Genomic DNA, 15,011 nt, shown 5'->3' with positions numbered 1-15,011 from the left:
GGGATACACATGGTCAGTAACAATGCTCAGGTAGGTTGTGGTGTTTTTTTTAACAATGCTCAGTTGGTACTAAGGGACCAAAGTGTGCCAAAAAAATATGCCCCCCAAATATTACACTGCCACCACAAGCCTGAACTGTTGATACTAGGCAGGATAGATCAATGTTTTCATGTTGTTTCCACTAAATTCTCATCCAACCGTCTAAATATTGCAGCAGAAATTAAGACTTGTCAGATGAGGCAAACATTTTTCCAATTTGTCCAATTTTAAACTGCAATCTCAGTTTTCTGTTCTTTACTGACAGGACTCGCTTCCAGTGTGGTCTTCTCATGCTTTTTATATTTATAATGTAATAAAACTGAGACACACAGTTGAAACTGCGCTTCTTTTTCTGAGCTATTTCTGAACTATAATAAAGGTTTAATTAAATTTCTTTACACTGACTGAAGGGGCACTTTCACTGGTCCGGCCCACTTAAACTCAAAATGTGCTATATGTGACCCAGAATATAAAATTTGACAGTTTAACTGTTCTATAGTGGTGGTTGTGCAGGAAAATCCCAGTAAATCAGCAGTTTTTAATATACTGAGACCAGCCCATCTAACATCAACAAACATGCTAAATTCAGTCACTTAAATCACCTTTCTTCCCCATGCTGTTTGAACTTCATTGTAATTTTAATATGTTTGTCTGAAACAGGTCTTGCTAGTAAATGAGACATTGAGACTCAGTGGGGCTACCTCTATAAATTAACCTCTATAATTAAAATAATAATAATAATAATAATAATAATAATAATAATAATAATAATAATAATAATCAGGTAATCTATATCTTAAAGGCACTGAGTTTCACAACAAGCAGCTGACCAGCTATACCTAATGAAGTTGTTGATTTTGGTCATTAAACATAGAAGATAATGGACCAGACATCTTGGAGCCTAACAAAACCAGATCATTTACAAGTAGCTGCATACTTTCATTTTCTTGTTTCATGTACACACTGATACTGCACATACATGCAGGCCTCTGCATGTGACTATTAAATGTAAGAACAACACCTCTTACTCATGAAAAATGGCAGGAAAATGAATCAGTGGGAAGAGTCTCAGTTCTCAGGTAGTTGAGCGCCATTAAAGACAACAATCATTTTATGTTGTAGAAATATTTATCTTTGTTTCCAATCTTGCACTCACCCAGCTACTTCCTTGTATACTGTATATGGATGTTCTCCACTATACGAGCCAAAATTTGACTCATGCTTTAATTTTAGCCATGCTGCCAGGAATGCACACAAATGCTGTAATTTTGCCATGTAGAAATGTTTGAGCTATGACTCGAAAGCAGGGTACACGTATTACCCCAACGCAGATCACAAACTGTGTTTAACATAAGGAAAATGAGCAGTTACACAGAGCCAGTCATTATAAAGACAGGACAGCTGAGCACCTTGTGATGTGAGCTTTCAAAAGGACAGTTCACTTCAAAATAAAATATAAAATTTTTTTCCTCAGTTTGGTATAATTGAAATGGATCCTAACTGCGCCCACCAACCAAATGAAGGACACAGTTATAGTCAATTTCTACAATTCAAATTCAAATTCAAATTTTATTTGTCACGTACACAGTCATACACAGTACGATATGTAGTGAAATGCTTGGACAACTGCTCGTGACCTAAAGAAAACAAAAAAGGAAAAGGCTATGAATAAGATAGGAAATAAATATGAAAAATTAAAAAGGGTAAATTTAACTAGGAAGGAATAAAATATAAATTAAGGTTAAAAATGAAATAACTGTACAACACAAATTAGAATGAAGGGTAAATTTAACTGGGAGAATAAGATAAAATATATAAATTAAAGTTGAAAATAAAATAACTGTACAACAAAATACACAATATAGAACTATATAAGAATGTATGAAGAAATATAAATAAATATATACACAATAACAGCAGCATATACACAATAACAGCAGCGTGATTTAAGTAATGAAGTGAAACAATGTCCAGAATGTCCAGTGTGTGTGTAAGAACTGTATGTGTGGGTCAGTACTGTGTGGTGGTGTGATTGAGAGACCGTATCGCCTGCGGGAAGAAGCTCCTCCTCAGTCTCTCTGTGTTGGTCTTCAGGGAGCGGAATCGCTTTCCTGACCTCAACAGAGAGAACAGTCTGTTGTTGGGATGGCTGAGGTCCTTCACGATCTTCCTGGCCTTGGTCCAGCACCGCCTGCTGTAGATTGAGTGCAGGTCAGGGAGCTCGGAGCGGATGGTGCGCTCAGCTGACCGCACAACCCTCTGTAGAGCTCGTCTGTCCTGCATGGTGCTGTTCCCGAACCAGGTTAAGATGTTTCCCGTCAGGATGCTCTCTATGGTGCAGGAGTAAAAGTTCCTGAGCACCTTGGAGGGCAGTTGGAAGTCTCTCAAGCGTCTGAGGTGGTAGAGACGCTGACGGGCCTTTTTCACCACGGTGTTGATGTGACAGGACCATGACAGGTCCTGCGTGATGTGAACTCCGAGGTATTTGAAGCTGTCCACTCTCTCCACTGGGCACTCTTTGATGACGGGGGTCTGGTAGTTCCTCTCCTGCTTAGTGCTGAAGTCCACTATCAGCTCCTTTGTCTTACTGACGTTTAGAAGGAGGTTGTTCCTCTGGCACCAGTTCTCCAGATTCCTAATCTCCTTCAGGTAGGCCGTCTCGTTGTTATCAGAGATCAGGCCCACCACGACGGTGTCGTCAGCAAACTTGATGATGGTGGTGGAGCTGGTAGTGGCCACACAGTCATATGTGTACAAAGAGTACAGCAGGGGGCTCAGAACACACCCCTGGGGGGCTCCAGTGCTGAGAGTGGTGGAGGCTGAGACATGTCCGCCCATCCTTACTGCCTGTGGTCTGCCAGTTAGGAAGTTGGAGATCCACAGACACATAGATGAGCTGAGTCCCAGATGCTCCAGCTTGGTGGTGAGTGTGGAGGGAATTATGGTGTTAAATGCAGAGCTGTAGTCTATGAAGAGCATTTTAACATAATTCCCCCTTCTAGTGTCCAAGTGAGTGAGTGATGTGTGGAGGAGATGAGAGATGGCATCGTCTGTGGAACGATTTGGACGGTAAGCAAACTGTAGTGGGTCCAGTGTGTCTGGTAGTGAAGAAATGATGAAGTCTCTGACCAGGCGTTCAAAGCACTTCATCACTACTGAGGTGAGGGCTACAGGGCGATAGTCATTGAGAGAAGCAGGGGTTTCTTCGGGACAGGAACAATGATGGACTCTTTGAAGCATGTGGGGATCACCGACTGAGATAGAGAGATGTTGAATATCTCAGTGAACACAGGAGCTAGCTGGTATGCGCAGTCTCTTAGGGTACGACCTGGGATGCCGTCTGGTCCTGCTGCTTTCCTGGTGTTCACTCTCTTGAAGGCTCTCCTTACTTCATGCTTGGAGATGACGAGCATGTTTCCGGTGCTGGCAGTATCTTCCTGTCTGCAGCCGTTAGCGCCGCTAACACTAGCATTGTTGGAGTCCTTAGCTGCAGCCTCGAAGCGAGCATAGAAAGTGTTCAGCTTGTCTGCCAGAGTCACGGCCGCGTTCGTCATACCGGTTGTTGGTGCTTTATAGTCCGTTATTGTCCTTAGTCCCCGCCACAGGCTCCTAGAGTCACTCTGTTGGAGTTGTGACTCTAGTTTCCTCCCGTAGCGCTGCTTCGCCTCTTTCACCGCCCTCCGCACGTTATATGACGCGGCTTTGTACGGGTCCATGTCCCCCGTCATGAGTCCCGTGTTGTAGGCAGCGGTGCGGGATCTCAGAGCGTCGCGGATGGTTTTATCCACCCACGGCTTCTGGTTGGGAAACGTTGTGATAGTCTTTGTCTCCACGGTATCATCCGCTAGTTTCCCGATGAATCCCACAACCGCTTCCGTAAACACGTTGACATCATCATCGGAGCTGTTTCTGAACATGCCCAGTCTGCGTCATCGAGTGCGTCCTGTAACGCGGCCACCGATTGATCCGTCCAGCGCGCGACCTTCCTCTGAACCAGAACTTCCTGTTTCAGCCTTTGTTTGTATTTTGGGATGAGGAAGATGGCGGCGTGATCAGATTTGCCAAAAGGAGGGCGGGATTGTGCCTTGTAGCCGTCCTTGACTGTAGTGTAGCAGTGGTCCAGTGTCCTTTCACCTCTGGTGGGGCAGGAGATGTGTTGATAAAAGTTCAGCGCTGCGCGTTTGAGGTTGGCGCTATTAAAGTCCCCCGTCACAATAAGCGCAGCGTCCCGGTGTTGTGTCTGGTGCTGTGTGAGTGCCTCATGCAGCTCGCATAAGGCGGTGACCGTGTCCGCTTGTGGTGGAATATAAACGGCACTTATAATGACCGATGTAAATTCCTGAGGTAGATAAAAAGGACAACACATGATGGACAGCAGTTCCAGATTTGGTGTGCAGGAGCGTGTGAGAGGAACAACGTTCGCACTGTTGCATCAGTTGTTGTTCACCATTAAACACACGCCGCCTCCCCTTGACTTCCCCGAGTCCCGTGTCCTGTCCATGCGGTGAACCGAGAAGAACTTGGCCGGCTGGATGGCGTGGTCCGGCACCGCTGGGTTCAGCCATGTCTTGGTGAAGCAGAGGAGATTGCAGTCCCGAATGTCTCTCTGGAACTTTACCCTGCCCCTGAGGTCGTCAAGCTTGTTCTCCAGTGACTGGACGTTGGCGAGCAGGATGCTAGGCAGAGGTGTGCGGTGTGCACGAGCTCTCAGCCTGTTCCTGACGCCGGCTCGCTTCCCTCTAGGCTGCCGCCGCTTCCCTTTGTTCTCCCTCAAGATCTCACTCGGCCAGCTCGGATCCGGAGTTAAAAACTTCGAATTGTGAGTACATTGTAAACCAATAGAAACAAGAGTGTCACTGTCATACCTAATGTACCCAATGGTGGTGATTTTGCCGATTTAGAAACGCTGAAAACTAACTTAAAAAACAAAGACAAAGAAAAAGTGGTCGGAGCAGTCGTGACGGCAGCCGACCTCACCGGCGCCATCTTTAAAAATTTATGATTATTTCACAAGCAAGACTCTACGATTATGCCCTCCTTCACATTTTTTAAAGCCTTCCTGCAGTGATAAAGTTGGCAAGTATATCACAGCTCAAAGGGCAACAGTTCCTACATGAAGCGGCTAACAACTAGCAACCAGTTCATGATTTCTGTAAAGAGACACCGCTTTTTCTGACTTTTTCAATGCATTTTCTTTTCTTTTGCTTTGAGCACCACACCTCTGTCTTCAGCAGGTAGCTCCAACATTTAGCAACTGAATCCTAAGCAATCTAGATGAATAAACAACACTACAGCTCAGGGGAACTTGTACGTTTATGGTATACTACAACCTCAGATGAAGCTTAATTGTGTTTGCAGCATTTCTGCAGTCTTAGACTATTTCAAACATATCTTACTACAACACTGTATTGCAGTAGTTGCTTGTGTATGATCAAGTTTATTCCCAGTTGCTCCGTTTAAAGGGGCTCCTTCAGTTATGTAAAAGTAGTGCAGAAATATTACTTTACAAGTAAAATGTAAACATACTTCATTACTCAGGTAAAAGTAACTTAGTTAAGATTTTAAGTGACCACAGTGAGCATACTCTATCCACAGTTGCTCTCTCACTGTGTGATAATTATACATCAGTGTGTAAACAATTTACTGCACTACTTGCTCAACCTAACTGTTTAATAGATAACAGCTGAATGTGTAATACTACATCATATGAATATATGAGCACATCATATCAATGTCAAATTATAACAGGCAATAAAAAAGTATCTAGAAATGCCAAGAAACGGAGAGTAAATAGTAGAGTAAAAAATCTCAACCCACTCAAATCCAAATACACGGATGCTGAAGAATTATGAGGGCATAACAATGAATTGCGCCAAAGCTGAGCTTTAAATATTATGCTAATTTTCAGCTCCACAGTTTTATTCTTGGACTCTTCTACAGCTTTGCAGAGTTCAAAAATAATCCTTATTATATTTTAGTCATGTCTTAATCTATGAATATTTTGGGAAGAGATATTAAAGGCACTTAAAGAGGTATTCCACCAAATGATCTGAAGATGCCACTTCTTCAGATGGGTCAAATATTAGAGGAATACTGATGAAAGAGCTAAATGTAGGCACTAATCAAGTGTAGCACAGTTAGAGAGCTTAAACCTGAGCCCTTCATAGTATACCAATTAGATCAAGAAATAGATATCAGGTGGAACCAACAACATGCTCCCTTAGACTTCAAAAAGATGTCTATCAAATGGAGGTGTCTGACCATGGTGATCATGACTTGGTGATTAGATCTGAATTCAAAACAATACAAGTATTGTTTAGTCCATCTTCTCATGCATACACACAACAGCAGGATTTTCGTTTCTTTCTTCTTTCCCTCTCTTACCATTACTTTTGTTTTTGCTGTTATTTATGTATATTTATTTTAATTTAGTTTATCTATTTAATTTTATACCCATTTCCACAATCTGTGTATTTACTTTACCAGTTTTGTTAAGATTTCAAGCTATGGCACACATGGCTCCAAAACAGAAAAGCATGAATTTGTATTGCACACACTTTAGTGCAGTCCTTCAGTTCATCTTCTGAAATAAGTCGTTTCAGCTATTCTAAGTTAGCCTGCCCTTTAAGTTAGCTTTCTTCTGATTGGCTGCTGCTCTGAAACACTTTTTTTTTTTTTTTTTTTTTTTTTAAACAGCAGGTAGATGGGACTGCTGCACTCACAGCCGGAACTGTGTGCCTGAGACGACCATACAAGGACATCCACTGTCAATGACATCATAGAAGAATCAAGAGTAGGAAAAAACTTTGGCTCACAGAGATTACTTGTACATATCCTGGCCTCTTTATCTGAAACTTTAAAAATAAATGACAGAAATCAAGCAAAGGTTTCTCCTCCCCTTTCGTCCAACAGCAGTAAGGTTTCATATTACAGTTTACATTTACCTCTTCTCCTCTATACACATTCTTTGACACATGTCAGGCCTAGCAGCTGTCCCTCTGTTTCTTTCAAGATATTCCTGAGGTCATCTGGATCCGGTCTTTTATCAGTTCCCAGAGTCAGAACCAGACACGGAGAAGCTGCATTCAGCTTTTATGCTCCTTATATCTGGAACAAACTCCCAGAAAGCCTCAGATCAGCTGAAACACTCAGTTTATTTAAATCCAGGTTGAAGACTCACCTGTTCTCAGCTGCATTTGAATAAAGCACCAAATCCACACTTTAAGCTTAAATTTCAAAACTTACATTTAACTACTGATTTTATCTATTGTTGATTTTATATACTGTTTTGTTTGTTTGTTAATTAGTTTGTTTGCTTGTTTTAATCAATTTTAAATCATGCTTTTTATTTGTTTTTGTTTCTAATGTCTCTGTAAAGCACTTTGAATCACCTTGTTGTTGAATTGTGCTATACAAATAAACTTGCCTTGCCTTGCCTGAGTGTTTGTTTAAGTCACAAATATATAATCAGGTACAGAGTTACTCCATAGTGTATTGCAAAGCAAAACATCCCTGGTTAAATCCCAGGAGGAAACATCCCATAAGGCATCCGGCATTTAAAAAAGTAAATAAATACACGCACACACGTGCATGGAGCTACCTGCTGTGGTGACCTCTTGTGAATAAGAGAACAGCTGAAAGTAACTTATATAACCAGGCACAGATATACATTACAGCGTATGCCCGAGGCTAACAAGCCGGCCTGCATTCATGCATTCACAGTCTACATGTCCACAAAACAAAGAAAGAGCTTTGCAAACCTCACATACAGATTTTCAGATTTCGCTGGCTGGACCACTTTCATTCAACAAGAAAATATGAATACCAAAATTCAAATTGCACCACTATTTACAGTTAGATTCTCACCAGTCCAATATGCATCAAGAAAAATGTTTTGTCTATTATTTATTGTCTATTATTGTCTTACTATTTTATGAAGAATACAAGTAAAAGTCACAAGAAACTGGCAGGGCCAGGATTTGAAACTACACTTAAGCTACAACTCCAAAAAGCACACGGTACAAAGTGGTCACAAGAACCAGTTTAAGAAGCTTGAACATACAAACTGCCATTGATTTAAACATGAAAAATTGCTAAAATTAATTTTAATCGGAAACAACAGAACATCTTTTCATATAGGCTGACAGACCATCAGTTTCTGTTGTACACAAATGCACACACACAAAATTTCATGCTCACACAACCCCAGCCAGACAGAAACCACAGGCATGGTGCGTCACTGCAATGGAGACCACATGTCTGCGGCTTGCATTCCCACAGTACGCTGATTTTTTTACCCCACACACACACACACACACACACACACACACACACACACACACACACACACACACACACACACACACACACACACACACACACACACACACACACACACACACACACACACACACACACACACACACACACACACACACACACAAATATTAATCCTCAAGCAGTCAGTTAATGAGGAGCCTTTATAATGTGGATTAACAACTATTTGACATAAAACAATCAGAGTCAATAAACGGACAATGATTCCTCAAACAAATTCAATACATTCCTCCCTGGAAATGGACTCATTGAAGCATTTTTGTGGTCTTTCTTCTGTTTCAGAGCCCCCCAATCTATTGAGCCAGGAAAAATAAGTCTGGGGAATGGACGAAAGAATGGAAGTACATACTGTGTCTTTAAGGTTGATGGGGCTTTTGAGTTCACACAGCAGTTGGACAATCTGGATGTTCCCGCTAGCAGCTGGAAGGGGGTGAAACAAAACAAGAGAAATTAAAACAAGAGAGTGAGGAAAAATAGGATTGTGTTTAACAGAAACTAACTGGGCTAAAATGCATTTTAGTCACTTACGACCAAATATGATGATTTTATTCAAATAAAATTAGAGCTTAAAACTAGTAGATATTATTCCACATCCCCAAAGCATAGCAGCCTTTTTTTTTTTTTATATCAGTGACTCTCAAGATCTTGATATACTTACCAGCGTGATGCAGAGCAGTCTTTCCTGATCCATCTACAGCATCGATAGGACATTTACTCTGGATAAAGTGGGAAAGTTATTAGTAACAATAGCATACAGTATACGCATACAGCATATGCAATGACTATTGTTAATCAAGTGAAATCATGAAAGGCCCCAAACAACTCAAAATATACGTTTTAAATTTGGTTTGAAGTATCTGTGTGTTGCTTGCTTAATTTTAATTTTTTTTATAAACTGTGTATACACACTGGAGTTTATTATCTGAGGAACTGATGCCACAATCTGTTTGCCAGTGGTGCTTCAGGCAAATGCAATTTCATGTAATATTAGGTTATACCATAAATTCATACATCTGCAGTAAACAATTGTGGCGCGGGTGTGGTCTCTGGCCCGCTGCAGAGGAGGGCTGGCATGATGAGCTCCCGGGCTGGTGTTGGGGTCCAACGTCACAACAATATATGACTGAATGTTTTTGGTTCTTCTCTTTTTCACAGTACTGTGTTTTGCTATATACAAAAAGACTTGAATGACTATTTGATCAGCCAGGTGCATGTTGCAGAGATGCTGCCGACTATCACGAGGAAGTGAGGTCAGCAGATCAGAGCTGGATGTGTGTGTGTGTGTGTCTCTGCTAAGATCTGCTGACCAAAACCCAAACACGCACACACAAGAATCAGCAGATTGAAGAAATGAAGCAATAACATTTTTTGGTTTCAGGCATCTTCACTGAACAGTAAGATGATTCAAGATGTGGGTTTCACACACTGTTATTCATAAACAAGAACAAGTGGTCCTGCTGGGTGACACTGACAGTCACAATCAAAACAATCTTAAGTTAATATTTATATCAGTTCTTTGTTGTATAACACATCTTGAAGTCATGTTGCCTAATCATTTATACCCAACATAATTTATAGCCCTTATATTAAGAACTATGTCAGCGGTCCCCAACCTTTTTTGCGCCATGGACCAGTTTATGTCCGACAATATTTTCACAGGCTGGCCTTTAAGGTGTCGTGGATAAATACAACAAAATAACACCAGTACCAGTACAAAAAAGGGAAGATTTATTCATAACACACAGGAAAAGACCCAGGGAAATTGAGTTAACGTTAAAAATGCTTAAAAAACAAACAAAAAACGATAAAAACCCTGAAAACCATAAATTTCACACCCAAGCCTCAACTCTCGCGGCCCAGGGTTGGGGACCACTATGTCTCATCTTAACACTGAGAGACCAGGGTATATGTATTTTAAATATCTGGCTTGACAGACTGAATCAATTTCTTTTTAATTCAAAGGCATTTGGGGAGGGAAATTAAATCGTTTTAACTTAATAAAACCCAACTTCACTTCATGAGCTTTACCTGAATGAGTTTTCTGCAGCATTCGGTGTGGTTGTTTTTGGCAGCCAGGTGTAAAGGACTAAAACCTACACAAAGGGGAAAAAAAGAGAAAAACATGCACGCAGCAAGAAGACAGGCAAGTTGAGATAACGTATGTGAAATCTTATGTATCAGTCCAGACAGTACATTACACCTGTTCATGTTACAGTATTTATAGAGGGAAACTCTCAAATTTATGCAGAAACTATTTTTTAAGTTATAGTGAATATAACTATACATACCAGCAGCATCAGTGACTGACAGGTCAGCTCCATGAGCCAAGATGAAAGAGAGGCAGTCTATCTGACCACGAGCAGCAGCTACATGAAGACTACACACACACACACACACACACACACACACACACACACACACACACACACACACACACACACACACACACACACACACACACACACACACACACACACACACACACACACACACACACACACACACACAATTAAAAGAACAAATTACACACACAGTACTTTGTTGCCAGTAGTTTTACAGCAACACAGATGCTTTTAACAGTTTTACAAATATTATAAAACATGGTGCAGCTCTGGTGAGAACCTTATGCTGCAGCAGTGAGTGCAAATAAAAGATTAAAAAAATAAATAAATAAAACGTTCATCTACTTTTCTGATTGCTCGGCCACACTAGTCCTCCATCTACGACTCTAAATTACACTGAAGAGTGATTTCTTAGTCTCCAATTAAAAGTTTTCACATTTTAGGAAATAAAGTTATTTGCTCACTCGCCTAAGTTTAGATGAGAAGATTAAACTACTCCCATATCTGTTAAATGCGACGCTCTGGTCCTTATAATGTAATACGCTTATGCTTAGTTTCTTTAATCCCTCTCAGCAACTTAGCCGACTCAGCGTCTTCCTAGAGCCTCCTCTTGATTTTCGTTTCTTTTTTCTTTTTTTTTTTAAGCATGTGTGTTAATTAGAGGCTGTTGTATTTAGAATTCATAAACTTTGGACAGACCCAGTCTAGCTGTTTCCTTCTGCCTCTGGTCTTTATGCTCAACCAACTTTATATTTAGCAGAAAGGCATGGGAGCACCTCTTCTGCTCCAACTCAACATGAAACAAAATACGTGCACTTCCCAAAGGGTCAAACTATTTTTTTTAAAACCGTGTAACGAGTATGAGATTTGATCTTGTTGATACAAAAGCCAGTATTAATTATGCTTACAGATCAGATCCTTTATTGAAAGTAAAATATCGATTTCTTAATTAATATTCACCATGGAGAAGAAAAAAGTAGGTCTTCAGAGCTTTTTGACTGTCAGTGTTTCAGCCAGTCTTACAGTAGAAGAAGGTATTCACGTGACCCAGGTATGCAAAAGCTCCACTGCCACTGTTTTGCAATATGCAACTGCCAGAAAAACATGTCAGCACTGATAAAAGCAATGGATAAGCTTGGAAGTGATAGTATTTTAGGGAAGCTTTAGCTATAGCAAAACTAAATAAGTAAAAGAAGTTATTGGGCACAGCTTCAGTTCTTGCAATAAATACCCATTTACTGACCATTTCTAGAAAATCTGGTAAAGCGCTGACTTGTGAGCAGGAATGCTGTAAGTCGATATGACTGCGTATGCAAAAAAAAATTGCCCTGTGTATGCACTGTGTGCGCAGGTTTGTGCATATGCATGCAGCAAATGATCAATACGACCTCTTTCCACCTCAGTAAGATGAACGGGGGGAGGGCAAGCTCAGCCTTCCATCAGTGTGTGCGTAGGATACACATTCACACACACACAAACACACAAGTATGTCTACATGCCTTTCAGTCAGGTTTTATCACCATAGAGATACTGTAGACTCCCCCTTCGTGCGTGCTGAAAAGATCGGAGCATTGCGATTCCAAGCCCACACATTTGCCATGACTTACAAAGGCTTTGCATGCATTTGGATGTGTGTTTCTGTGTTCTAGCAGCACACAGAGGAAAAGGCCAAGGATGTGAACTACAGGTGAATGGGAAAATAAATGAAAACCTACATATTTGTTTTTCACTGCATTTATTCCTGAGATTTGATTTTCCTGGCTTTGTGAGAGCTGCTCTACAAATCAAGGTCAGAGGTGTTGAGTTTCAGAAAAAAAGAAAAGGGTCAAATATTAACACAAGCCTCTGTGTTATCACTAATACTAAGCGGTGACGCAACAGTAACCTCCACTGGCTCTGCGGAAGTGAACTTGCTTTCAAAACATAGAATCTCAGAGAGGCTGAATGAATGTCACCGTTTCAAGAAAAAGTAAGAGACATATTTTTAGATTGGCCATTCATTTTTAAAACTGTGCTGTGGAGCATGAAAGCAGTTATATAAGGCCATTACTTGAGAATCTGAGCATATAGTATAGACATATGTTTAATCTTTGAATTGAAAGGAAATGAGAAAATTCACTGTGCTTTGCTGGATATTTATTTTAAAACATGTGCAAGCTTGCCAGACAAAACCATGTTGGTGTCAACACTTAATGCATTTCTCTGGTTTGCAGCCTCAAGTCAGTTTGCTTCCCCCATGTCATCCTCATTCTACAAAAAGCACTGCAGACTGTGATCTCTGTGTGTCTATATCAACAAATTAGTTTTTATTTTAAGCAAAAGTTATGCTTTGACTTTATCGTCACCTCAGGAAAATCAAATGGAATTCTTGCACTGGAAACATAAACATTTAAATACCATCAGAAAAAAGTAAGTGGATAAGTCCAAGACCACTTACGCTGATTTGCCTTCACTGTCCAGCTTTACAGGATTGGCACCTTTCTTGGCAAGAAGGGATGAGACTTTCTCAACCTCGCCATGCTCCACTGCAGCAAGCAAGCGTTCATCGTTTTTGTTCCACTCATTTGTCTAAAGACAGAGGACAAAGAAGGAGAATAAAAGGTGGTGAAGAATATACGAAGACTACACAAAATATAAATATACAAATATATAACCCCATAAGGTTACAGTTAGGTGAGACGCTGTTAAATGGCAAGAATTTCATGTCAGCAACACATCTCAAAAAAGTAGGGACAGGGCCATGTTTACCACTGTGGAGATGTAGCGTTGACGTTGCCTTTCCACAGGCAATGATGCACTCCTGTACCATCAGAGATGGATGGTCCCTCTCCTCTTTAGCCCAGAGGACATTCTGTCCAGGTTTTCCAAAAAGAATTTTAAATTTCTGACGATAAAACTATGTTTCTGGAAGTGAACCCAAACAGTGACTTCCATGAAAGAATCATGCCTGTTTTTAATGCAGGGCCACCTGAGAGCCTAAATAATATAGACATCAGATACTGATTTTTGGCATTGTCACTTGCACACATAGATTTTTCCAAATTCATAGGATTTATTGAAATTATGTACTGTAGATGATGAGATATTCAAATTTTGCACATTTTTCCACCATTTGTAAATGCAGCTTTTCAGACTGGTGAACCTCTGCCCATCTTTAATTCTTTAAATCTCTGCCTCTAAGATGTTCTTGTCATACCCAATCATGTTACTAACCTGTTGACAATTAACCTAATTAGACAGAAACTATTCTGCCAGCTTTTTCGTCTTAGTACCGCTTACTTTCCAGCTTTTTGTTGCCCCATGTAAACTTTTGAGATGTGTTACTGCCACCACCTTTTTTTTTTTTTTTTTTTTTTTTTTTTTTTTAAATGCTACACTATCCCAGTTTAAATATTTTCTTATTTTGTTGTGAATAAACTATGGGTTTTATGATATTTGCAAATCAGTGTGTACTATTTTTATTGTATTGCATACACTGTCCCATATTTTTTATATTATCAAAGACTTTTACTGACTTTAAGACTTATCTCCTATCTACTAACTTATCAAATAATATCAATAATAATGTGAACAAATGGTATGCTCCATTTGTTAACACTCATATCAGCATGTTTACTTTGCAGTCAAAGTCACCGTGATGCCCAAAATGTGAGTAATGTTTCTCACAGGGAGGAATGTTTCTCGGCTCTGCTGTGGCCCACACAAAACATTTGTTATCATATGTGTACAAGAGCACACACTCACAGTATCCAGTCTAGACACACTCACCAAAGAACGCATACACAAACCAAATCGTCCTTTATACCACTGATAGGCTGCTCACACAGAAAGAAGTCAGCTATTGGAAAGCTTCTAGCCTGATCTCATTCAAACACCATCTTGCTACAGAGCAGTTTGATAGTACAAGATACAGCACAGCAAGCTTTAATTGCAGGATACAGCTATGAAATGAGCAAGATTTGGCATAGCTGAAACACTTCTATAATGACCTACTTTATTAACAGGAAATGTATTTAAGGAAACCTTTACTGGGGAATATTGGAAGAGGTTCCTTAAATCTAATAGCAGAATCAGGGAGAGAACTGAATCCATGACCCCAAACATAACAGCAAACAAGTTCATGCGTCAGCTATTCCTACAAACACCTGTGCATATTAGGATGCAGTACAGTATTAGATCTTGACCTGATAGCCCACTGACCTACACGTGACAAGGAGGTGAACTCTCTGACTCTAGAAATACCTGTGGTGGTAGACTGGATGCTATTTTAGGAGCGCAATAAGCAGGCAAAGC

At 40.4% G+C, this 15,011-nt stretch overlaps 1 protein-coding gene across 2 annotated transcripts in view; it reads right to left on the bottom strand.

The window, feature by feature from the left end:
• rai14 (retinoic acid induced 14) overlaps positions 1-15,011 on the bottom strand; it is a 55,241-nt gene that overhangs the window by 15,625 nt on the left and 24,605 nt on the right. For both annotated transcript variants that reach the window (XM_026174008.2, XM_026174009.2), the window contains exons 3-7: positions 13,156-13,286; positions 10,665-10,753; positions 10,405-10,469; positions 9,035-9,092; positions 8,726-8,796 (exon numbers count right to left, since the gene is read on the bottom strand). In XM_026174008.2, the coding sequence (XP_026029793.1) occupies positions 8,726-8,796; positions 9,035-9,092; positions 10,405-10,469; positions 10,665-10,753; positions 13,156-13,286 (414 nt within the window). The remainder of the gene's footprint in view (positions 1-8,725; positions 8,797-9,034; positions 9,093-10,404; positions 10,470-10,664; positions 10,754-13,155; positions 13,287-15,011) is intronic.

This window comes from Astatotilapia calliptera, chromosome 7 (genome assembly GCF_964374335.1).
Source record: "Astatotilapia calliptera chromosome 7, fAstCal68.1, whole genome shotgun sequence".
NCBI lineage: Eukaryota > Metazoa > Chordata > Actinopteri > Cichliformes > Cichlidae > Astatotilapia > Astatotilapia calliptera.
This window is presented reverse-complemented; position numbering and strand designations above follow the sequence as displayed.